The following is a 26,672-nucleotide window of genomic DNA, read 5'->3' on the forward strand; positions in this document are numbered from 1 at the left end:
TCATCTCCCTGCATCCACATGTTTCCATTGAAGTGAACAGAATATTGTCCAGAAGATCATTCAACAATGTAGAATAATCGAGAAGTTTCTCTTTTATTCTGTGACAACGTGGACACATGCAGGTACATATGGCAGATCAAGCCTCCAGCACTGTTCTGATGAGTAGACGTTTATCACTTCTCCTGTCCTCAGTAATTCAGGGAAAACAGGTCGTACCTCTTTGTTTGACTGTAAAGAGTGTTTCTGTGTTTTTATATCCCGGTATGGACTTAAACCTGTGTGTGAGTGTGTGTGTGCGTTTTTGGATGTAGTATAACAGTCCTAAACTTAATCATGTATTACTAGGAAAACAAACCAGCACGGCAAAAAAACTTCATAAAAAAAAAAAGAAATAACGGCTTCAGCATTAAAGCGGTCATTATATTTTGAGACCAGGAATTAGTTGATACAAGTTGATTTTTTTTTTTTCATTGCTTTTTTATTTCTTTTCCCTTTTTGTCAGTAAACTGCCTCCAAAAGTAAAGGCATTGTCACAATAAATACGAGAATAATGACAAAATAAGAATCAAATGTATAAACAGATCATGATGTGAGTTAATTATTATGAATTAATATGATATAGATTATGTTTGGCATCTGCAGGTTTTTATGATACGCAGAACTGAGCATTCTCTCTGCGCATGCTCAAAAACAAGAAACCCTGCAGGCTACGTCAGGACGTCCAGCACGTAGCCTGACGTCATCAGCTGTCACTTTGTTGTGGAATGGCTTCCTGTTCCGGATGTGCCGCTGCTCTCTGAAACATGGGACATTGGTTCCGGTGTCCGACGCTCGGTTTTACAGAGAACCCGGGCCCGCGGGCCGACACACCGCCGAGACCCGGACCCGCAGCGTGAGGACGGGCCGCGGTGCTGCCGGGGGACTCAGCATGCTGCTGTCCCAGTTGCCAGAGGATGTCCTCTATCACATCCTGTCTTACTTGGACTGCAGGTCTCTCAGTCGCCTCTCTCAGGTCTGCAGCAGCATGTGCCGCTTCGCGAGCCGGGACGCGGTGTGGAGGAGGGCCGCGAAGGAGTTCCTCAACACCGGGATCACTCGGAGCGGGACGGACATGTAAGATGACCGCTGCTGTTTGTTTCTGTGGCCACCCGGTCCACGTGTCCCCGGGAGACCAGCGGGCTCGTGCCGTGGGTTTTGTCCGCCCTGGTTTTAGTCTGCAGGCAGCCAGGCCAGTGTGTGGCAGTGACTGTCCTGTTCAGTCCACACATCATGTCACATGTCCCCTCTTTGGGAATGGACGGGTGTCACCTGTCCTTTCACACTCCTGTCCGTCCGCATCGCCATAGTTTAGGCCACGCCCATCGCCAGATAACCAATCACAAATTGACTGACTCAAACATACAGGACATCTTCAGACCTGTCCTCCTCAGGTCTGTCCTCCGCAGTATTTTCTGTGTTTGTGGGACGTGACTCTTCCAACAAGTTTCCACTGATGTGACTGAAATATAATCCTCTCAGATTCTCTCATTTCTCAAAGCTCCTTATGAAAGTGTGCCGTGCTTTCTGTCGGTCAGATACTGATGTGTGTGTAAATGTTCGTCCCGTCAGAACCAGGTCTTTTCTTCTGATCGTTATATGAAAAGCTTCCAGTTCTTCATCAGAACCGTCCCTCTGACATTGAGCCCAGTGACGTTGAGGTGTGACTGTCACCGCAGGTATCCTCACATCCCGCTGAAGGACCGAGTGAAGACGGCTCACAACTGGTGCGATGGAGTCTGCAGACGGGCCGTTCCTCTCAGATGGAAAACCAAGTGAGTGAAACACCTTTTACCTGCACATCACGGAGACATCAGGCGGATAGGAACACGCTGATGCAGCACTTTCGTCCTGAGCGTGACGTTGGAAGTGTGTTTAACAAACACACCGTTCATTCGTGACCGTTTTAACGTGAGCTCGAGAGTCGTCATCTTTAAAGCTCTCACATTTCCTCCTGTGTCTTGTCGTCAGGCTGTTGCCGTGGTTGCAGCTGGACGGCGACGCGCTGTACCTCTCTCTGGCCGCTGACGTCGGAGCGTACCATCTGCGGCGGGACTCCGGGAGGCTCCAGCGCAGCCCGTTTAAAATCTACTCGGGCCACCGGGGGGACGTCTGTCGGTTTGTTCTCACCGACTCCGGCTTGATCACCGCCGACAGGTGAGCTCACGCACGCTCTCCGTTGTCATGTGACCTTATCTGGCTGCTGAAATGATATCCTAGGATCAGCAATAACAGAACAACATTTCACTTTCAAAACTCTCCTCAGTTCCCAAATGTTTACAGAGTTTTGTAAAAAGAAGAGGTGCTGCAGCTCGGTGGTGAACGTGACCCTGTCCCAACTCTATAGAGACGTGTTGCTGCCATCAAATTCAAAATAAGCACATTCAAATTTCTCCGTTTCAACATTTGATATGTTGTCTTTGGTCTATCTGCAATAAAATATCGCTTTACGTCATTTGCAAAGTCATGAATTCTGTTTTTATTTACATTTTACACAGTGTCCCAACTTTTTGGGAAGTCGGATTGTATTTTGTATGTTAACGTGAAGAAATCATATAATGTTTTATAATAAAGTTTTTAAACTAAAAAAGCTTTCAGACACTGAAATTCCTCCATCGCAGCAACACTCGTTCAAAAGTAGCACAGCGCACATTAATACAGTCTGTGGATGAACTAGTTCAGAGAGCGAGACGAGGTTTTGTTTGAGAACAGGTCGGCTGCTGATGCTGATGTTGTCCAGATGTTGTTGTTTTTTTTATATATGTTTCATAAGTCACCAGTCTTACCCTCCTGAAACGACTCCCCTCTGTCTGCACCAGCGACGGCAGGATCCTGGTCCACAGCAGGAGGAGCGACGCGTCGGTGGAGTTACTGGGTCACGACCAGGAGGTCAACTGCCTCGACTGTAAAGACGGACTCGTCATCAGCGGATCCAGAGACCGGACGGCCCGGGTCAGAACACAGTGCTGCGGTGTTGACAGTCTTTGCTTCACGCTGAGCCTCCTGTCTCTGAAACATTCAGTTCACATTCGTCCATCAGTGAACACCGCGTACAGTTCAGCCCACGTTATTCATACGTGTCAAATTTTCACGTCGAGTGAGTTTTTATTTGACCAGAAGGTTTCCGTCGTCTGTAAATGATTTAAACAAGTGACAAACATTGGAAGACATTTCTCCAGAGATGTTAACAATAAATCAGATTTCCATGTATTTTTTAATTCAATAATTTTTACTAAATTGTTCAAACATCTCAGGATTTCCATCAACTATAAGTTGAGAACAGCTGCAGTAGTTTTCTGGTCCTTTGCAGGTCACGGCTAAAATCCAAAGGCTGAGCGACGACCCCTGGTCGTCCAGTGTGGCTGCTCTCCGTTAGGATATTTTTCATGAAAAATGTAAAAAAAGAAAACCCACAAACACATTTAATGTTTTCATTTATATCTCGGCACAATGTCGTCACATCCTGTTTCACTCGGTTTGGCCCTTTACAGCCAGAAGTAAAGTTTTGGTCAAACTCATGAGACATGAACATTTGAATGATTTTGGGCTGAACTGGGTATATACATACCATCAACAAGTCTGTTCAATATTAGATCCTAAAAATACTCTTCCTGGTTCTTCTGTTTCTCCAGATCTGGACGTTGACCTCCACCTCCCCCAGAGACACCATCCCCATGTACGACCGAGTGTGGTCTGTTGCTATCAGTCCCACGCTGAGGTAAGGACTTGGTCAACCTAAAATTCTCCCAAACTGAACTCCTCTCTCCTCCTCTCTCCGACTGTCTGTCTGCCTGCCTGCCTATCTGTCTGTCTGTCTGTCTGTCTGTCTGTCTGTCAGGCAGCAGATTTACGTCAGTCTTGAGGTTTTCCTCCTACAGTGGTGTATCTTGATACTTTAATATCAGCTGTACCTGCTTTCAAGATATTTTTGACACTTTTACTTTTATTCTGAAAAACAAGACGACACGTCTTTTTAAACCTGTTTTAGTACAAGTACGAACATGAGCTAGATATTTCTCATCTCGTCTGGTAAATAACCTCCATGGGTTCGAGCTTCGTTGATAAAAAGAAAGGAGAAACAGAAAGTGGTTGAAACGCTGTGTCTTCAGTGTTACAGTTGAGGTCCGATCAAAATGATCAGAGTCCCGTCACAGCGAGCGGAGCAGGAAGTAATAAGTCCCACCTCTTAATCAACATCAGCGCCTGAGTTCCATGTGTTTTTAGGACCACTGGTACGTGAGCGTTTGTGATTTCAACATGGACCTGAAACTTGTGAAACTTATGTCTGCTTATAGCCAAGTGTTCCTGAGCCCATGCAGTGATTTCCACTACAGAATCAGAGCTGGGGTTTTTTTTTTTGGTGGGTCAAACTCTGGAAATGGTCAACAGAGATCCTGGAAATGCTTCAGAAAGTCTACGGCGACGAAGCGATGAGGGACATCAGGGGAACGTTCCCGATGTGGCATGAGCACTGAGAACCTTTTGATCGCACCTCTCAACATCGTCATCCATAAATGGACGTCTTTGGTTCTGGTGTGGCTCGGTGGGGATGTTCGGCTGCTTTGATATGAACCAGTGAGCACTTCCACGCTGCATTCAGTATTAATTGAATTCAACATTGTTTGGTACCGGTATATTGTGGCTTCATTTTTTTTTAGCTTTCTTTCACTTGCCATTTTATTAATTTTGATTTCCCATATTTATATTTGTGCAGTTTTTTTTATTATTTTTTTTTATTTATTGTTTACTCTGGTGTGAAACAGTATTTCTGGTAGGACCACGTGTGAAGGATGAGCCAGCAGAGACAATAGAAAAGGTTCCCAGCACAGCGACAGCATGCGACCGGTGTGAGCTGAGAAATATCCATTAAGGTGCTGACTGAAAGGGGCGTGACGGAGCAGAACCTTTGTAGTGGTCGTTAAGGAGCGCCTTTGATTTCTCAACCGTGTTTACACCCAGACACTTAATAACACACACGTCCAACACACACTCACTCAGCACCGCCGAGCTGCAGGCGGACAGATGCAGGCGCTGTAACAGGATCCTCTTCATCACGCGTGTCCAGCAGAGAGACAGGTGATCGTCCGTCTCTGGATGCACAGTTCATGCTAGCGCCGAGCAGGACGCCGCCTTTGTTCTCATTCTTTTCCTTTTTGACATAAGATTATGGTCCATCAGAGAGGAGCTCTGTTCACTGACCTAACTGGAGAATCAGGTTTCAGTGTCTTCTCTCTCGTGTGTTTACTGGTAGCGAGTACAAGTAGCTACGTTGTCTTCAGGTTCCAACAAACCTCTGATTTGTTAAATCTGCGCATGTTAGCAGTTTAACCAGACACCGTGTTGAGATGATGACGTTGAAAGATCCACGGTCAGCTTTTTCTTTTGTTTGTAAAAGTGTTTGTAGCTTGCAGGTCTGAAAAATGGTTCACAAGCCACCGGGTGACCTCACTGATGGCTGCTGCTTGGTTACAGTCTGGTTGTTAGGTGGCTATAACACTTGTTCCTATGAGTGAAAACACGACATAATAAATGCACCTTCCCTGCAGACTTCTCATATTTCTCCTGACGAGACCGATCTTGAAATCACTGAAAAACTTCCCAGAGTTGTAAAGTCCATAAAAACCACCCTGACCTCATCAAATACACGTTCCTTCTCTTCTGTAGGACACATGACTTCCTGCCTCGATGCTGAACGCCGTCCTCTAGTGTGGATGTACGACTCAGGTCTGGAAGAGCAGGTGCACATTCAGTCGGCCTGCTTTTAATAAAGATCTGAAGAACTTTAAATCGCCTTCACTCCCTGATATCAACCTTCGATAATAAACTGACCACTAAACCAAGACGACATTTAAGTTGTGAAACTCCATCTCGGTCCAGTCGCAGTTTCTTCCTTCAGCCCTGTAAACAAGCAGGAAGCAGACAAACTGCCCTCGTTTTCAGTCTGAAGTTGTAACTTTGCCAAACAGGCTGTCAGCGTACATCCACGGTCTGTCCGGTCCCGGCCTTCGGAGCGACTCTCAGATCTCAGAGGAGCAGGCAGATTACCCACATCATTAATTCTCCAATTTGCTGGCTGAAATAGCAGAGCGTGCCTCGGCCCACTGCCTCCTCGTAATGGAGAGCTGCTCCCGACCGACCACTGACCAGCGGCCTGGTTAATTAAAACTCTTTGGGAAACCAGGTGTCAACTCACTGATAAACCTATTAAACCCACTTCTGCCCCGCACACCCGGTGACTTCTGCCTCCAACTGGTTCCTGAAAGGAAAATAGAGTCTTTTTTTTTTTTTCTTTAACCACAGTTTAACCATAAACCCAACTGAAAGCCACAAAGCATGAGAAAGAATAAACCAAAGAGCTGGAGCAGAATATCAAGTCTGAAAACAGTTTCAGACTTCCTCTCCTCTGTGAGCTGTCCGCCGTTGTTCTCTGATACGATGCAGTTTAGTAATTACATGTGATCGGTACTCAGTACAGCAGCTGTGATTGGCTTTAAATGTTTCTACACGGTCCTGAACATGGAGCCACAGAACAACAGTTCAGCTTGAGGTGTGAAACATGCATAACAGATGACACCTGTAACCTCCATAAGAAAGATGTGAAGGATATCAGGAACTGACTGTTCTATAATATTTATTTGGTAATTGATGACGTTGCTGACGTTTCAGTCCCCAGTTTCACTCCATGAATATGTCGCTGTCCACCCTCCAGAGGGAACCGTTGGCAGTCGCTCCATCCTACTGGGCAAAAACCTCAGGTCAATTTGAACCAATCAGCAGCCAGCAGTGATGTCATCAACCATCAGTGATGTCATCGTTGGTTTGTGAACGTTATGAATCCTCCAGTTCAGATTCTAACCGTCAGCATCTTTGCTAGTTCGGAGCGGTTTGGAGCAGGAAGTGACCATATTTGGACGAGCTGGGGGAGGAGGCAATCTGATTGGAAACCTGACGATACTACGTCCCGCCCACCAATATCTGTAACCTGACTGCACCACAGGCCTGTCAATCAAACAGACTTGTTTTATTTTCTAATGAATGAGGGATTATACACTAAACTGCTCAGCTAGCTCAGTCTGGTTGGAACAAAGATATCTGACGAACAAAGATATCTGACGAACAAAGATATCTGATGAACAAAGATATCTGATGAACAAAGATATCCATGTTCTCATGTGTTTTTAACATTTTAGCTCCGTGTCATGTGTTCAAACCAAACCGGTCCAGCTGGCCTCCTCTAGGATTGTAAGTGCGTGACTATCCGTGGTGTTACGGTACGGGTGCTCAGAGCGACCAAAAAGGACCAAAAGAGACCCGACTTCACCAAATGGGTCATTTAATAGATCTATAACAAGTAGAAACTACATTATATTACTTATTAGATGAAATTCTATTCTAATTCTATATTCCCATTGAGGAGGAGGAGTGATATTTGTAGTGATGAGCAGGATGTGATGTCATGATGATTTGAGCACATTGACCAATCAGATCTCTGGGTCAGAACTACGTGTTGTTTAATGAGGGTTAAAGTGAGTTTATTGCTCTTCTGACTCTGCAGATCACCTCTTTTTGATGTGAGTCTCATGTTTTTCAATCTCATACATCGTCAACCAGTTTGAGGGAAATCAATTTGGAAAAAACTGATAATCCAGAGACTTATCACTTCTCCATCGGCACACACACACACACACACACACACACACACACACACACACACACACACACACACACACACACACACACACACACACACACACACACACACACACACACACACCTGTGTCTCCCCCGCTCTGCTTCCACCCCTGTGTTTCTGTTTTTCCACTGGATATCATCTCAAGGTCTGTTGGCGCCGGTTATTGTGTCTGCGGTGAAATGCCAAGGCCGGTGCAGCGCCTCGGAAAAGAGATTGATCCTGTCGGTGGCCCTGGAAAGGCCTTCTTTTTTTTGCCCCATTCAGATTGCTTTTCTCATATTCCTTTTTCCACACCAGATTGTGTGCTCACTGATGGAGCTCATATTGGAGCGGCTCTGAGATATGACGAGGCACGACAGGTGGCAGCGAGGGTCGCTACTGAATGTGGGTTTTACAGCTGCTATATTTATTTATAGTTTTAACGTATAAGGTGAATAAAAGATTCTTTAGCCTCCTTTACTGTTTGCAGAATCAGAGAGAAATCAGATTTTATACAACCACTGATATCACTGTGGTTTTTCAGGTGTTGGTTGAAAAACACCTGATTTTCAAACCTTGATTTCAATCAGGTAGATTTTAGTCACATGGCTTTTATTTCCCTTAAAACATGTTTCCAGTGCAGTCCGGTCATACCTGCAGCTCTGCTGCTCACCTGCTCTGTTGGACACACATAGTAATATTTATTCACGGTTTCTATTCACTTCCACTTTGACACATTTAGATGAGTCAGCACCAGAAGTATCTGCTGATGGACACATTTACACTGATGCTCCTGGAATTATCTGGACCTTCTACATCCCAGCTGAAGCGGATCAGACCACATCTTGTGTGCAGACGTGGGTTCATCATCCTCCGAGGCTTTCTCTGCTGCATCTGTCTCGCATGTCTGTCGTCCAGTTCACTGCAGGTCTCAGCCAGCAACCACCTGACTGTCCAAACTCCCGCTGGGTGAGCTTCCTGTCAGAGGCCTCATAGGTCAGCTCCAGCATTATGATTTGATTTGATTTATTTTGCACAAATTTAAAAACACAAGATTTTACAAGATAAAAAAAAAAATGCAGTGCAGTGTCGGGAGAGATGAAAAACCCAGTGGGCTTATCTGAAGCTTCCAGCTGATCATGTTAAAAGTACAGTGTAGGAAACACAAAGTTTACATGCAGAAATAATATTGCTACATAAAAATAATGGCAACAAATCACAACAAAATGTAAATGACAACCACAGCAAAGACAAGTCAAGTCAATATAAATGCAAAAAGACGTGAGTATGGTGATGGATGAGAGTGTGTGCACATGTTGCAGTTACAAAACAGCAGTTAAATGTTTTTAAGCACCTTTTGAAGCATTTTAAAGAGGCACAGCTTTTTGTCAGATGGGAGAAGCCATCCCATAATTTGGTACCCATGTATGAAAATTGACCTCTGCAGGTGAGAAATTTATCAGGATGAAGATCTGAGAGTTGACGAGTGGAGTAAGAATGAATCTGTGACTTCACATTAAACTAAATCTTAAACCGTTCAGGGATATTTCCTTTTTTTTTTTAGTATATTTTATAAATAAAAACATATTTCAAAAATATTGATATCATTAATAGTGAGAATCTGGAGTTTCTGAAATAGAGGGAGAGATGAGCTGTGTGCATTTGATCGGGTCGCAATCCTGACAAAACATTTCTGTTCTGTTCTACGAGACCCGATTTGGACAAACAACTAGAACAAGTAGAAACTACATTATATTACATATTATATGGAATTCTATTTTAATTCTATATTCCCATTGAGGAGGAGGAGTGATATTTGTAGTGATGAGCAGGATGTGATGTCATCATGATTTGAGCTCGTTGACCAATCAGATCTCTGGGTCGGAACTACGTGTTGTATAATTATTATTTATTAGGTTAGGTTAGGTTAGGTTAGGTAGTTACTTTATTTATCCCCAAGGGGACATTTTTTAATTGTCAGCTTTATTGGGAGACTGCTGCATGTTGTGGTGAGTCATGCATCACCTGTTGGTTTGCTCCTCCTCCTGCTGTGTGTGTGGCGTGTGCAGGTCCAGGCAGCAGGAAGTGGGACGGGTGGTTCGTTGTCCAAAGTGTTTCCTCCACTCACCGCGACGCGTCAAGTCACGGCTTCCAGAGTTTCTCACACCGGGCCGACTCTGAGCTCGGCACTCGGCCGCTCGTCTGTCCGGTTCCTCGGCCTCTGTGGACAGGAGGTGTGCCTTCGGGCTGGGAGACCTCCCGCTACGTTTGTCTTCCTGGTTGTCCGTCTGCATCCGTGGTTGCGTGCTGCTGGTGGAGACGAACTCTTGTAGAATCAGAAACCTTCTCGGCAGGTTTTTGCTCGGTGGTTTAGTTCTGTGTGTTGGAACACTTTGGATGAACTCGGATAAATACACCTCTGCAGTACTGAAGTATAACCAGGCTCTCACATTAATGTCAGGGATAATGAATGCATGTTTTGGTCTGAATCTATTAAATGTGTATCAGGTATCAATTATCATCTTGAAGAGACAAAATAACCTTGTTGACTAAAGTAAAAAGACTAATTCTATGTAAAAAAAAAAAAAAAAATACTCCAATATGTAAAAACCTTTTCAAATAAAGCATCAAAATGTAATTAATGTATGAGAATTAGAAGTGATATATATATATATATATATATATATATATATTATATATAATATATATATATAATATATATATCCAGAAGGATCCAGTGTTTCCTTATTAAATGTATTATTTGATGATTTATAACAGTATTTTTTTATGCTGCCAGTTGTTGAAAGTGTCAAACTAATTTCCAAACGTGGTGCTTTCATCTATAAAAATGTCACATATTATGGTCTCCATGTAAAAAGTCATTAGTCAGATAAATGTAGTGGACTAAAAAACTGTTGGTTAATATTTAATAATATAAGTAATATTTGAAATATATCATAACACAACATGAAACTGAAACTGAAAGTACGTGTTTTTTTTAAGTAATTCAAAATTGTATTTATTTTTAATAATCAATTAAAATATATTTAATTAGGAACCACCTCAGCAAAACTTTGTAAACGTGCCATTTTTAATTTGTTCGTTTGATTTTCTATGTGGAACAACTAAGACAAAATCAGACTTTATTAATCCCGCAGTGGGGAAATTTAGTCGTCACAACAGTTTAAGAATACAGAGAGGAAAAAGACCAAAATTACAAATACAGATACAATGAAAAAAAAATAATAGAATTAAAGACAAAGAAAAATGTACACAAATAATCAGGCTATATACACAAAATAAACTATAAAACTATTTGCACTTTTCCCACTAGCATGATATTAACTCACAAAGTAGCACGATGGATGCAGTATGAACTAAGACAATAAATATAGATTATCCCAGTTTATTGGTTTGATATAAACGCAGGTTCTGGGTTGCTCTGAAGTTTGTTGTTCATGAAAGGAACGGACCACGTTTCTATAACGTTTCTATGAATGGTCCTCTGCACAGCTTCATACCTGCACGCAGCATGTCTGTTTTGTCCGCCTGAATTTGATGACTCGCTGATTTAGTTGTGTTTACTTGATTTGTGTGTTTCTCTGGAAAGAAGACCACGTTGTTAAACGGTTTCTTTTTGTCTGTTTTTATTGTCTACGTTGTTGCTACGTAGTTTTCTGTGTTGCAGCTGTTAAAAGACACAATTATTACATATCTATATGTCTCATAGAGTTCCTGGTAGTCGCATTTCATTACCTGCGTGGAAGGCCCGGGCGGGTAGACGTTGTAGTGATGTGGGCTTTTATTTTGAAAATTGATGGGCTACTCTGCTGTTTCTGTGGCAGACTTCCTGCCCAGCTGGATCAGCTGATCTGCTCCGTGCAGCTGGACGCAGATTCCTTCAGAAATAGACTCGGTGTGTATTTTTAGCAGAGAGCTGCTGAAAGGAATCACAAACACGGTCCAGAAGAATGAGGTGGATCAGCTCCGACAGCCGGACTGAGACTCCAGAGAAACACAACCAGAACACACTGCTGGTGCTTCACACACTTCTAAAAGAGTCCAGTCAGCCCTGTGAGGGGGCTGTGGTGTCTGGTACCAGGACCGTATGCTTGTACTCTCTATATGATGATAGGAGCTTTAATGCTGGAACTTGGTGTTGATTTAAATCTGACGCTTTTAGACACCGTGTATTCATCACGAGTCATGTTTCCAAGAACGATGTATTTCAATGCTGCAGCGTCATATCAGATAGCAGAGCAGGTTTCCCACCGATCGTAAAGTTAGCAGCTAAATCTGTCGTTAAGCCTTTCAGAGGTCAGTGAGCTGCTGGCAGTGTAGAAGTCTTTCACCTGGTAGTTGGACAGAAACTACAGTTTAATCAGGTTAATGCTGTTATAATGACACGAGTCAAAGTGGAATCACTGCAGCTCGTTTGCTCGCTCTGAGCTTGAAGCTGTGGTCGGCAGACCGTCGGACAAAAGCAGTTAAACGGTTACCGGTCAGAGGAGCCGTTAAACGGGAGGATTTATTCCGTGAGAAGGAAACCGGCGGTGCTGATGCTAGCAGGCTGACAGACTTCCTCCCGGGCTGGTAGTTATTACACCAAATCATATATTTAATCAGAATTCAGGAATCAGAAATCACCTCTGGAGCAAATTGATATTTAGCAGCAGATCCTTTCAGTGCAGTTCTTTGTTGATGTATTTGACTGAACGTCTGTTTGAAGCCACAATAAACAAACGTATAGTCAGAGTCCTGTGAAATAAAGCAGCATCAACGTCTTCCTGTTCATTTGACTTTGATGCTCAGTCGTGCCAGCTTCCTGCCACACTGTGCGGGTACGCTGACATGGAGCTGGTGGGGTGGGGGTGGGGGGGTGGCTCGGGTGGGTATGCTACACTGACCAGTAGTGTAGAGAGGAGGGGGGGGTGTGGGCAGCGGCCAGTGAAGGGAGAAGCTACCCCGAAGAGAGGTGAGAACAGGCGGAGGGGGTTGTTTTGTCTCGAATTCCTCAAGCACAACTACAAAGATGTCGCCGGGGCCAAACGCGCCTTTGAAAGTTTCCAAAAGGAGAAAATGATTGTTGGATAAACCGTCCCCGATTCGCCACTTTCTCACCACCACCAGGGGAGGAATGACCTTTGACCTCCAGTAAGTACAGGGTGACGCCACAGCAGCCACCCAGCCAGCTTCGGCCGGCCCTCTCTCACTGCACCCCCCACCCCCCCACCCTCCTGCCGCCACCGCCGCCGCCGCCACCCAACCTCACGCACTCCAATTTCACCCCCACTGCTCTGCCCCACTCAACCGCAAGAAAAAGCCCCAAATTCACGTCTCTCTCTTTGGTCTCTGCGAGCCGTCCCTGTGGCTCAGGAGTCAAGAATTCAATTAGTTAAAAAAAGAGAAGAAAAGAGCGAGGCTGCAACAATGCAGCGATAAGGGGGCAGAATGTGCGTTCCCACACGCTAAATACAGGGTGCTTTCCCTGGGGCCCACAGAGCCAGAGGACCCGCACCGCAGGAGGCAAGAATAATCACAGCTCCCTCTGAACCCCCTCATTACACACACACACACACACACACACACACACACACACACACACACACACACACACACACACACCTTACATTCCTCATATACACAGATAGCCTCATGCAGACACACATTCCCCCGAAGAGAGACACACCTTGCAGATGCCCCACACTTATTACACACATAAACACAGAGAAACACAACCACACCACAAACACACACACACACACACACACACACACACACACACACACACACACACACACACATACACACACACACACACACACACACATCCAGACCTCTCATTACACGCTGGCCTCATACAGGTGTTCTCAGGTCTTAGGTTTACCAGAGAAGACTGTTTCCTTGTATTCCTTTTTTAAAAAGACACATCATGTTGCAGCTGGTAGAAGAGAAACAAAGACGAGTCTGATATTCTCACAATAATATTATTGATGGACATCTACGGCACAAAATATCAGCAAGCACACACACGTTTGTTTCATTCATACAGCTGAAGTTTAACGGCCAAGTAACGCACTGAACCAAAGCACTAAAGAGCGGGAAATATTTTTTCCTGTTCATTAGAATATTGTTTATGTTACTTATGATAGCTCTGCTGTTGGGTTTCATCTCACTGAACTGTTGATGAGCAGAGAAGCAGAGCTGCACTCAACATAAAACAACCTGTTGGTGGTTTTATTCACGTTACTTGTTTGTTTTTTCTATAAACAGAGATGATCACATTTTAAATGAATATCACTATCAGGGCTGAAACTCAGTATTGAATTATTGTTTACAATTCTGATCATTTATTAACTGCACAATATTAACAACATTGTTGATGTGCACTGATCAGTGACAGAAATGGAGGTAAAACAGAGAAGTTGTCATTGTTTTTTTATGATTCAAACACATTACACATTAAAACACATTAAAGCACAAACATACTAAATACAACAAATGAACCACAAATAAATAATAAGTAGAACATAATACAGAAAATGAATTTAGAAGCAAGAAACCCCAAAAAATGAGCAAAAACAACAAACAAACAACAAACTAGAGAAAGGGATGCGTAAAGGTTTCTGATCCGCTACGAACAAACTGGTTTTCTCCGTTGCATCTGAGTCCGAACATGTGAAGGTGATCTGAGTTCATAAAACAGTGGAACGATGATAAGTGTCATTGTTGGATGCTTATAGGGAAACAAATAGTTAGCCACATTATGCAAAAGTTATTGTTCCATGCCGTCAGTTCTATTAATTATTATTATTATTAGTTCTATGATGATTCAGAACTGTCCACTAAACCCATCAGATGTCCTCTGAACTGTGTTAAGCAGCGTCTGATAAAGCAGCTGGTAAATGTTTACATCCTATCTGGGTAACATCACTCTGTAAAATATGAACATATTTTTCACTAATATTTCTGTTACAATTTCCAAAAGAGTCACGTCTTTAGATCTTTGGATTATGTGTTTATCATTATTATTATTATGATGATGGTGATTATTATATTGACTGTGTTGTACGGACATCCCAGCGGACCAGCTGGAGCAAGAAGAGCAAATATATGAAATATGAGTGAAATAATTACTGAACGATGTGTTTTCTATCAGCTTATTTTCTGAGCATTGACTGTGTTGCTGTAGATTTCTGTGACATATTGTTTTTAGTGAATGTTGGTTTGTACAAGTAAAAGTTTTAGGATGTTGAGTGTCCAGTCGGTTAACTTATAGATGTCTTCCACTCGTTTCATTTGTATATTTAGTAAATCCAGACTTCCGAAGTGGAAGCTCTGTACGTCGTGTTGAAGTTTCCGTGTGTGGCTGGATGCGGGCAGCGTGGGAGTGTGTCTTGCATACTGTCGGCAGGGTTATCCATACAGCACATTATCCTAATGAGCGTCACTCCCACCACATTTTGAGCAGCAGAAAGCTCTGTGATCAGTGAAGCTCTGCTTCTGCTGGATCCCAATTTAAAACTTGTCAGTCGCGCTCCTCGCTGACCCCGACCATACAAACACTTGTCACAGAGACCTCCTTTCACCGACTCACACGAAATGTCAGCAATTATTGTGGATTGTCACTCTGTCTTAAATGGGTTTGAATCTTTCTGAAGGCTGTGATATGGACTTTACAGGGATGTCACAGTATTTTAACAAGTCATCTAATTATCCATAAAGTATCAATCTATCCATTCATCCATCATATAGATAAAAACATAGGGGAATTACTTTCAATAGTTGTTATTTCTTGTGGTCTGCTTGTGCAGGTTACATCTTCAGAAATGGAAAAAAGGTTTCAAAATGTGGACATAATATATTTGTAGGACTGTATTGCTGGGGCAGTTCATTGTAACATGAAAGAGCTTTTGATGGACCACAGAGCACAAATCACAACGCCTGACTCAATCCAAGTCCTCTAATGTCAGCAGGACAGTTTAGCTCGGATCAATTGGGAGTCGCGTGAGAATTACAGATATATGTAATTTATTCATGTTTATTCAGGTATGGAAAAGACTCGTTTTGTAATGAAAGTATGTGGAGCCTCTAATTATAGTCATTGATCAGCTTTGTCTTCAGCAGTATCACTTTAATTATTTCAAATTCACCTCAGATTTATATTTATAAATTAAAAAACCTGTTAGATCAGTGTTAACCTGTTAGATCAGGGTTAATCTGTTAGAGCAGAATTAACCTGTTAGATCAGAGTTAATCTGTTAGAGCAGAATTAATCTGTTAGAGCAGAATTAACCTGTTAGATCAGAGTTAATCTGTTAGAGCAGAATTAATCTGTTAGATCAGAGTTAACCTGTTAGATCAGAATTAATCTGTTAGAGCAGAATTAACCTGTTAGATCAGAATTAATCTGTTAGAGCAGAATTAACCTGTTAGATCAGAGTTAACCTGTTAGATTAGAATTAATCTGTTAGATCAGAGTTAATCTGTTAGAGCAGAATTAACCTGTTAGATTAGAATTAATCTGTTAGATCAGAGTTAATCTGTTAGAGCAGAGTTAACCTTTTAGATCAGAGTTAACCTGTTAGATCAGAGTTAATCTGTTAGATCAGTTAACCTTTTAGATCAGAGTTAATCTGTTAGATCAGAGTTAACCTGTTAGAGCAGAGTTAATCTGTTAGATCAGAATTAATCTGTTAGAGCAGAATTAATCTGTTAGATCAGAGTTAATCTGTTAGAGCAGAGTTAACCTTTTAGATCAGAGTTAACCTGTTAGATCAGAGTTAATCTGTTAGATCAGTTAACCTTTTAGATCAGAGTTAATCTGTTAGATCAGAGTTAACCTGTTAGATCAGAGTTAATCTGTTAGATCAGAATTAATCTGTTAGAGCAGAGTTAATCTGTTAGATCAGAATTAATCTGTTAGAGCAGAGTTAATCTGTTAGATCAGAGTTAACCTGTTAGATCAGAGTTAACCTTTTAGATTAGAGTATGAGCATTAATAGCGGCATTAGTTTATACAGTGGCTGCTGTTCACCAATAGTGTATTTTCATGTATTTTTACACCATTTACGAGGACTTTTCTGTTAACGTGCATCCTGATCTTTCACCCAACAATACCTGAACAGAACTATAAGGACGTCCAGTAATGCAGTTACTGGATATTGGTCTGCAACAGTTTTGATGGGAAACCAATATTTTGTCAAAGCTAACACATTCACTACAAACATTAATTGCAGATTGGCAAAAATAAATGATGAAAGCGACATTTCCTCACTTGTTAATAGAACAAGTCGCGTTTTCTGCAGAATGCATTAACTGTTGCAAATTAGTTGTATATAAACATGATTTTGAGGAGGCAGGCTTGTGTGTGTGTGTGTGTGTGTGTGTGTGTGTGTGCGCGGTGCGGACGCTTGTGTTGGGTCCTGGTCTGTTCCAGCCGGCTGAGCAGAGCCGAGGGGCCGGCTGAGGAATGTCCTGGTGACCCTACACACAGGAGACACAAACAGAAGCCAAAAGGGCCACAGGGGGTGGGGATTGGACAACGGAGTCCGGGCATATGTGCGTGTGTGCGTGTGTGCGTGTGTGTGTGTGTGTGTGTGTGTGTGTGTGTGTGTGTGTGTGTGTGTGTGTGTGTGTGTGTGTGTGTGCGTGCGTGTGTGTGCGCGCTCGCGCCTGTGTGTGTGTGTGTCTGTCTGTGAGTGTGCGTGTGTGTGCGTGTGTGTGTGTGTGTGTCTGTCTGTCTGTGTGTGTGCGTGTGTGTGCGTGTGTGTGTGTGTGTGTGTGTGTGTGTGTGTGTGTCCATGCATAACAGTGGGAATTTGTGAGAGAGAGAAAGTGCATGTTTGTGTGCATGCAAATGTTTGCCCATGCATATCGGTGTGTAAAGGGCCAGAGGGAGCAGGGACGGGAGGCTGGGAGTGAAAGAGGGTGAGGGAGTGTGTGCAGGAGGGGTGGGGGTCACCACTTGCACCCTTTGGCCATTGTCTCCCTGCCTGACCAATATAAAAGCATCATAACCCTTTGAGCCCAGACATATTTAGAAGCAGATAAAAGCACTTTTTACAAACTAGATACACGTCAGGCACAAAGCCCGGGGTCAAGCGCAACAAATTAACAACCCTCTTTCTGACGGGGGGCAGGGGTGGTGGGGGGTGGAGGTTCGGGGGTGGTGGGGAAAAGCTAAACCGCCCCTGGAGTCCAGAGCCAAATGCCTCCACATTCCCAGAGCGGGGATGTGGGCTGCTCTCCAGCATTCATGTGTAATTGGTCGTCGGGGCAGAGGCTGAGATAAATACCGACTTACTTTTTGTTTGTATTATGTCCTCCTAATAGAAGACTTGTCTCCCCAAACGAACAAAAGTCAAGACAGCCATTAAAGGCAAGAACTGAATGCGTTTGTCTCTCGGCGTCATAAGTGCCGTCGCAGGCAGGTTCAGCACGTTCATGTGAAATGTTGTTTCTGCAGACTTTTACATTTAGCAAACATGTCGAGTTGGAGTAAGATGGAAACATGAATTCATCGTGAAGTTTGTCATGTGAGTGTCTGACTGTGAGTCACTGGTTTCCATGTCAACTTAACACAGTCAATAAGTTTCAGTCGCAATATCAACACATACATGTATTTTCTTTGTCATTTATTTGCATAAGACAAAAATGCCTAAAATGGTCTGTTGTTGAGAGATTAAGAGAATTGTAAATTGTATTGTCATATGCACATTATACAAAATTTTTAAAAAAAAAGTCTTACTTTGCTGGTCCTCCCTAACCTAAGCAAGAAAATATATATAAATATTTACAAAACCTAAAAATAAAAACTGAAATAGTTACAATACAAATATAAGAAATATAAAATGTACAGTATTTTACAGGAAGCAGCAACCAGGTGCGCTCGACTGTTAAGCATTTACTGAAGATAAATGTAAATAATAATCAATAATAAATAGTCAGTATTGAAAGTCGTTTTCTAAATGATCTTCTCTCAGTTCTGTGGTTAAAGTATGAAAAGCCCTAAGATGTCACCTGACAGTTTTTCTGTGCTTTAATTTGTATTCACTGGAGGTTTTCATAAAGAGATGAGGCCATCTTTAAAAGCAGAAGTACATTCAAGGGCTGGTTCATCGAGATTCAAAACAGGCTTCATGCCTTCGACTCAGTGATTTGTAACCATGGAGATAGTTTTGGTTTTAACCAATCAGCAGCCATCAGTGATGTCATCATCCATCAGTGATGTCATCGTTGGTTTGTGAACGTTATGAATCCTCCAGTTCAGATTCTGTCCGTCACCATCTTGTTAGTTCGGAGCGGTTTGAAGCAGGAAGTGACCATATTTGGACGAGATGGGGGAGGAGCCAGCGGTGGATCTGACCGATCTGATTGGAAACCTGACGATACTACGTCCCGCCCACCGATAGCTGTAACCTGACTGCACCACAGACCTGTCAATCAAACAGACACGCCCCCAAAAACAGGTCTTCTTGAATCTTCTTTTCTAATGAATGAGGGATTATTTTCAGATGGACCTCCAGAAAACTAATAAGAAGGAGTGACTTTAGCTAACAACACCGAGATAACTGATGGACACATTTTATTCACTTTGGATTTGATGAGAGAAGTTGAATGGGAGTCTATGGAGCCGGAGGCTTTTTGGAGCCGACCTCTAGTGGCACTCGCTGGTATTGCAGCTGAAGACACTTCTGGATCAGAACCATTTTACAGATCTGGAAGTTATGAACACTTTTACATCCAGTCTGTAGTTTTATATCCAGTCTGTGGTTTTATATCCAGTCTGTAGTTTTATATCCAGTCTGTAGTTTTATATCCAGTCTGTAGTTTTATATCCAGTCTGTGGTTTTATATCCAGTCTGTAGTTTTATATCCAGTCTGTGGTTTTATATCCAGTCTGTGGTTTTATATCCAGTCTGTGGTTTTATATCCAGTCTGTAGTTTTATATCCAGTCTGTGGTTTTATATCCAGTCTGTAGTTTTATATCCAGTCTGTGGTTTTATATCCAGTCTGTAGTTTTATATCCAGTCTGTAGTTTTATATCCAGTCTGTAGTTTTATATCCAGTCTGTGGTTTTATATCCAGTCTGTAGTTTTATATCCAGTCTGTGGTTTTATATCCAGTCTGTAGTTTTATATCCAGTCTGTAGTTTTATATCCAGTCTGTGGTTTTATATCCAGTCTGTAGTTTTATATCCAGTCTGTGGTTTTAACTTGTCAAATTTCTGCACATATTTCCCCTCTGAAATGACCCCACCCCCCAACACTAACAGTCAAAGTGGATTTAATTTAACAAATTAAATTTGACCAATTTAACAGCACTCCAGAGAGTAATCCACAGACCTCACTGTTGACAGTTGCCATGGGAACTCATTGTCATGTTGTCATGGTTTGTCCTACTTTGTCCTAAAAGTTGTTTTCAGCCCTCTAAATGTGAATGTCTGTCACTGACCGACTGATGAAGTGACCGTCGGCCAACCTTCAACCTCCTGAATCCATTTCACCGTAATCTTTCAAAGCTTCGCCCCAAACTGGCAAATACATTTCAACGAGGACTTTTCTGATCCAGGTGGATTCATCTGTCCGTCAGATGTTTCTCATTCAGTTAATGTTTATGTCCAGATTAATGTTGTACAAGCAGCTGAAACTCCTTCAGCGTGTGTGTGTGTGTGTGTGTGTGTGTGTGTGTGTGTGTGTGTGTGTGTGTGTGTGTGTGTGTGTGTGTGTCCTGTAGATGTTGTCGGGGTGCACTGATCTGGGATCAGAGGGCAGTCTGGGCAGCGGTCGTATGTTGAAGGTGGTCTTGGGAAAGCGTGGTGCCCGATGTGTGGCCAGCGTGTTGATTTGGAGCTAACAATGTTCTTACTGTTGGACTCAACTCCCAGCAGGGTGTGTGTGTGTGTGTGTGTGTGTGTGTGTGTGTGTGTGTGTGTGTGTGTGTGTGTGTGTGTGTGTGTGTGTGTGTGTGTGTGTGTGTGTGCATTTTGCTGCTGCTGTCTTTGCTTCAGTTTGTATGAATGAGTTTCGTCATATCTGGAATTTGTGCATCTGTGTGTGTGTGTGTGTGTGTGTGTGTGTGTGTGTGTGTGTGTGTGTGTGTGTGAGACTCTGACACACAGGCCCTCAGATAATACAGCCAGCTGATGAGGTTACCCAAACGGCAGCAGAGGCCCAGCATGCTGCTAATGATGAGAGGAGTGTGTGTGTGTGTGTGTGTGTGTGTGTGTGTGTGTGTGTGTGTGTGTGTGTGTGTGTGTGTGTGTGTGTGTGTGCGCGCGCACGCGCATTTGTGTGTGTGTGGGGGGGGGGGGCTCTGTTTGGTCAGAGATATGACTCTGTGTGTTCGTGTGTGTGTGATTTCATTACCTCATGAGGTCCTGGTTTGGTTGGTTCTGGTTAGAGTTTGGGTCAGACTGTTCACAATGAATGGAAGTCAACGCTATGTGTGTGTGTGTGTGTGTGTGTGTGTGTGTGTGTGTGTGTGTGTGTGTGTGTGTGTGTGTGTGTGTGTGTTTACGGGGGACACCTGCCCCACATGAGGCGAGAGAAGCTCTGACCTTAGCAGCTATAATATCAGTGCTAGCGCTGACCCAGGTTCAGGCCCGGCTGGCACTTCAGAGGGGTGAGGGAGCGAGGCGGGCCGAGGGGGGAGCTCTCTTATTGTCCGCTCGGTGTCCCCCACCCAGCCCAGTGAGGGGTGAGTAATGTGAGTAATGGAGAGTAATAGGGTCCAGATACTGAGTGTGACCGTAACCCTATTGTATCCTGTGTCAGCGGGGTCAGAGGTCACCCACTGAGCATACTGGTCCCGGCCCCGCCCGACCCATTTGGGCCATAAATGAGTTTACCCAACACTAATTACCGGGGGCCTGCCAATGGGCAGCGCCGGCTAACGGGCCTGACAGCTGCCTCAATGCCTCACTTAGATGCCCCCCCCCCCCACCACCACCACCACAGCTCTGTGCTGTCCTGCCCCCCCCACCTCCCCCATAAACACCCCCCCCCCCCCCCCCCCCCCAGCACACACACACACACACACACACACACACACACACACACACACACACACACACACACACACACACTCTCCTCACTGGACAGTACGTGTGTGTGATGCCTGCTGTTTGGACGGCTGCAGGCCTTTTAACCCACCGGTCCTTTTCCAGAACTAATGTAGAACCTGATCTCAATGGACACTCATACATTTATAGTTTCAATTTCAGAGGTGCTGGAACCACTTTATTTTTTGCAGCATCCATCAGTGATGTCATCATCCATCAGTGATGTCATCGTTGGTTTGTGAACGTTATGAATCCTCCAGTTCAGATTCTGTCTGTCACCATCTTGTTAGTTCGGAGCAGGAAGTGACCATATTTGGACGAGCTGGGGGAGGAGCCAGCGGTGGATCTGACCGATCTGATCGGAAACCTGACGATACTACGTCCCGCCCACCGATAGCTGTAACCTGACTGCACCACAGGCCTGTCAATCAAACAGACACGCCCCCAAAAACAGGTCTTCTTGAATCTTCTTTTCTAATGAATGAGGGATTATTTTCAGATGGACCTCCAGAAAACTAATAAGAAGGAGTGACTTTAGCTAACAACACCGAGATAACTGATGGACACATTTTATTCACTTTGGATTTTATGAGACTAGTTGAATGGGAGTCTATGGAGCCGGAGGCTTTTTGGAGCCGACCTCTAGTGGCACTCGCTGGTATTGAAGCTTAAAGCACTTCTGCATTGACCTTGTTTTTCAGAGCTAGAAACTACGAACACTTTTATATCCAGTCTGTGATCAGAACAAGAAGTTAAACTCTTCCTCTGAGTCACTAGTGAAAAGTCTACTGCATGTCCAACATCAATGGACAATCTTGTGGTACAAAGGGGTATTACGAGAGAGACTGGGATGAGCATAACATGCTCGGTTATAGCATGCAGTGGATATCCTTTTAATTTTATGACAACTTGTGTCGAGCTTCTACACACTGAAGACGAGGACGTCTGACGACGGGACGGCAGTCTTGTTGTCTTGTCTGAGGAGTTAAAGGAGCAGGATGAAGGAGAATCTACAGGGGCCTTCAGGTCACATGAAAACTTGTGGGGCCCTCCCCAGATCCAGTGTCTGGTTTGTCCCTTCTGGGCTTCGGTAGAAACATGGCGGCTCTGTGGAAGAGGACCCGCCTCCTCTCAGGTCATGAAACAGCTGATTATCCACTAATGGGATCAGAGGTTTCTGCCAACAGATCCTCCTGATTCCTGCTCCCTGGTCCTTCAAGTGAAGGTACGCTGTGAGACACTGACGGGCTTCCTGACCTCCACCACAGCTGGCGCTAATAGCGTCCTTCCTTCACCGTGGTTTCCAGGCAGGGAGTTACATTTTTCGGAGCCGGAAGCTACGAACTCTTTTATATCCAGTCTGTGGTTTGTCTCTGCTCTCCTCTCACCCCTACCAGTCGAGGCAGATGTTCTCCAGCTCTGAACCTGGTTCTGTGGGAGGTTTCTTCCGTTAAGAGGGAGTTCTTTCTTCGCTCTGTTGGAGGTTTTTATCCCTTAAAGACGAGTTTGTTTCCATCCTAAATTACGTGGGAATTGTTGAATTGTTGAATTGTTGAATTGTTGGGTTCCTCTGTATGATGCTGTAAAGTTCTGCTTTACTGTGTTCAGTGCCCTGAAATAACCTGCAGTGTGATTTGGCGCTATATAAATAAAATAGAATATAATTTAATTTGATGAGTCTCTATGATGTTGTGAGGTTGTGACCTCTCTGTGTAAAGTCTCCTGAGATAAAAATCCAACTGAACTGAATTATTATTGTTTATTTTTTCTCTCTGTGCCTCCGTCTACAGTATACTCATCCAGCAACACAATTTGTCACTAACTACCTCTGTGTGTGTAAAAGGCGGGCCCTCCCTCCTGTCCGTCATCCCTGTAGGAGGGCACTAAGCCCTGAGACTCAGGCCCGGCCCAACAGAAGCCCCCCTACCACCAGCACCCCTGGTCACCACCCCACCCTCTAACACTCAAACACACCCCGTCAGCCCTGTCCCACAGCGCTCCTCCCCTCTCCTTTCAGCGCTGCCCCCCCCCTCTCCACATGCTGTCATTCACTGTGCATACCTAGCTGCTAATTCCAACCTGCCACTCCAATCAAAGGATCACGAGTGTTGTAGTTCTCTTCTCCTTTCTTCTGCTGGGAAACAATGTGTGTGAATGGAGGCAGGAGCAAGTGTGTGTGTGTGTGTGTGTGTGTGTGTGTGTGTGTGTGTGTGTGTGTGTGTGTGTGTGTCTGTGTGTGTGTGTCTCTGTGTGTGTGTGTGTGTGTGTGTGTGTGTGTGTGTGTGTGTCTGTGTGTGTGTGTCTCTGTGTGTGTGTGTGTGTGTGTTTGTGTGTGTGTGTGTGTCTGTGTGTGTGTGTCTCTGTGTGTGTGTGTGTGTGTGTGTGTGTGTGTGTGTGTGTGTACTACTCATAGACTGAATATAAAAGAGTTCGTAGCTTCAGGTCTGTAAAATGGTTCTGATCCAGAAGTGTCTTCAGCTGCAATACCAGCGAGTGCCACTAGAGGTCGGCTCCAAAAAGCCTCCGGCTCCATAGACTCCCATTCAACTTCTCTCATCAAATCCAAAGTGAATAAAATGTGTCCATCAGTTATCTCGGTGTTGTTAGCTAAAGTCACTCCTTCTTATTAGTTTTCTGGAGGTCCATCTGAAAATAATCCCTCATTCATTAGAAAAGAAGATTCAAGAAGACCTGGTTTTGGAGGCGTGTCTGTTTGATTGACAGGTCTGTGGTGAAGTCAGGTTACAGCTATCGGTGGGCGGGACGTAGTATCGTCAGGTTTCTGATCAGATCGGTCAGATCCACCGCTGGCTCCTCCCCCAGCTCGTCCAAATATGGTCACTTCCTGCTTCAAACCGCTCCGAACTAACAAGATGGTGACGGACAGAATCTGAACTGGAGGATTCATAACGTTCACAAACCAACGATGACATCACTGATGGTTGATGACATCACTGATGGCTGCTGATTCCTTCTGCTATATTAACAGAAAGGAGACTTTGGTATTTGTTTTTTTTTAGAGTAAACAATTTCTCATGACAAGGACACACTCTCCTCCTCCTCTTCTTCTTCAGCTGCTTATGAAACACGCCCATCCACAACCACGACACGTTTGTTGTGCTCTCATTCTTGTCCTATCACAGGAAGAGACAGACCTCTTCCATGATGATGTCATACCTGTAGGTCAATGAAGTCAGTAAAGTGCATGTTAAGTGGAAACCAGTGAGAAGGTGTGGTGTAGTGGAGCCGGCTGCGACATCCAATCTGAAGCTGTCAGTGGTCAGACATGTTCTAAAGGTGTCTCTCTTTGTTCTGCTCTGAGGATCGCTGCATTTCTGTGTCTTGTATCATTTAAAATGAAGTCACACATTTAAAAACGTCCCTTCAGTCTGTGCGGCAGCTGAAACCAAATGTTTCATCCTTTTATGGCTGCTGGTTCACCTGGATGACGTCTTCACATCTGATTTTGTTTGTGAGACGCTGTGTAAAATGCAAATAAAAACAATACAATGATTTGCAAATCCCATAAACCCATATTTGATTTCAAATTAACCAAAGACAACATAACAAATGTTGAAACTGAGAAATTGTATCGTTTTATGAAAAATATACGTTTATTTTGAATTTGATGGCAGCAACACATCTCACAAAAGTTGGGATGGATCAACAAGACTGGAAAAGTTGTGTAAAGATTTTTTTATAAAACACCTGGTTGAACATCTCACAACTAATTAGGTTAATTGCCAACAGATCAGTAACATGATTGAGAAAAGTGAGTATAGGAGAGGATGGTAGTGCTGGTACCAAACTGACCTCCTGCAGTCCAGACCTGTCACCCATTTATAACATGTGGCGTATCATGAAATATAAAGAAATATGACAAAGGAGACCCTGAACTGTTGAGCAGCTGAAATCCTACATCAGGTAAGAACGGGACCACATTTCACTTTCAAAACTCCAGAAACTGGTCTCCTCAGTTCCCAAACGTTTACAGAGTGTTGTGAAAAGAAGAGATGATACAGCACGGTGGTGAACATGATCCTGTCCCAACATTTTTAAAACATGTTGCTGCCATCAAATTCAAAATAAGCACATATTTTTCATAAAACAATAACATTTCTCAGTTTCAGCACTTGATATGTTGTCTTTGGTCTATTTTCAATAAATCACTGCATTCAGGGTTGTTTTACATCCCAACTCTTTTGGAAACAGGGTTGTAGTTGCAGGTGACTCCGATTTAATGACTGACATGTTAGTAACGAGGTGGAGATTCTCTTCAGTCACTTCCACCTTCCTGTTGTATGAATAATACGTTCCAGAAAATAACATATTCCCTCTGTTAGTGTTTGCTCTGGGTTTCACTTGAGCTGCTTTGAATACACTTTATAAGATATCTCTCTGTCTGTGTCCCCCTCTGTCTCTCTCTGTCCCTCTGTCTCTCTCTGTCCCTCTGTCTCTCTGTCCCTCTGTCTCTCTGTCTCTCTCTGTCCCTGTGTCTCTCTCTGTCGCTCTGTCCCTCTGTCTCTCTGTCCCTCTGTCTCTCTCTGTCCCTCTGTCTCTCTCTGTCGCTCTGTCTCTCTCTGTCGCTCTGTCCCTCTGTCTCTCTGTCCCTCTGTCTCTTTCTGTCTCTCTGTCTCACACTTTCTCTGTCTCTCTGTCTCCCTCTGTCTCTGTCTCCCTCTGTCCCTCTGTCCCTCTGTCTCTGTCTCCCTCTGTCTCTCTGTCTCTCTGTCTCCCTCTGTCTCTGTCTCCCTCTGTCCCTCTGTCTCTGTCTCCCTCTGTCTCTCTGTCTCTCTGTCCCTCTGTCCAGCTCCTTTGTAACAGGCACTGCATGCTGCGAGGACTCCTCCCCTCTTCGTATCTGGGACGTTGAACGGTGAGTCATGAATTTGTTTCAG

The 26,672-nt window shown here is 43.8% G+C and overlaps 1 protein-coding gene across 3 annotated transcripts in view; it reads left to right on the top strand.

Annotated features, from left to right (window-relative positions):
• Positions 1-754: 754 nt before the first annotated feature.
• The window catches only part of fbxw4 (F-box and WD repeat domain containing 4), a 44,132-nt gene continuing 18,214 nt past the window's right edge, over positions 755-26,672 (top strand). For 2 of the 3 annotated variants that reach the window (XM_069174716.1, XM_069174713.1), the window contains exons 1-6: positions 755-1,113; positions 1,716-1,811; positions 2,008-2,193; positions 2,856-2,988; positions 3,669-3,754; positions 26,585-26,650. In XM_069174716.1, coding sequence (XP_069030817.1) covers positions 782-1,113; positions 1,716-1,811; positions 2,008-2,193; positions 2,856-2,988; positions 3,669-3,754; positions 26,585-26,650 — 899 coding nt within the window. In that variant the 5' untranslated portion in view covers positions 755-781. The remainder of the gene's footprint in view (positions 1,114-1,715; positions 1,812-2,007; positions 2,194-2,855; positions 2,989-3,668; positions 3,755-26,584; positions 26,651-26,672) is intronic. The other variant, XM_069174714.1, reaches the window with a different exon arrangement.

This window comes from Embiotoca jacksoni, unplaced genomic scaffold, assembly GCF_022577435.1.
Source record: "Embiotoca jacksoni isolate LCO1_2020_lvr unplaced genomic scaffold, fEmbJac1.0.p SCAF_60, whole genome shotgun sequence".
Taxonomy (NCBI): Eukaryota; Metazoa; Chordata; class Actinopteri; family Embiotocidae; genus Embiotoca; species Embiotoca jacksoni.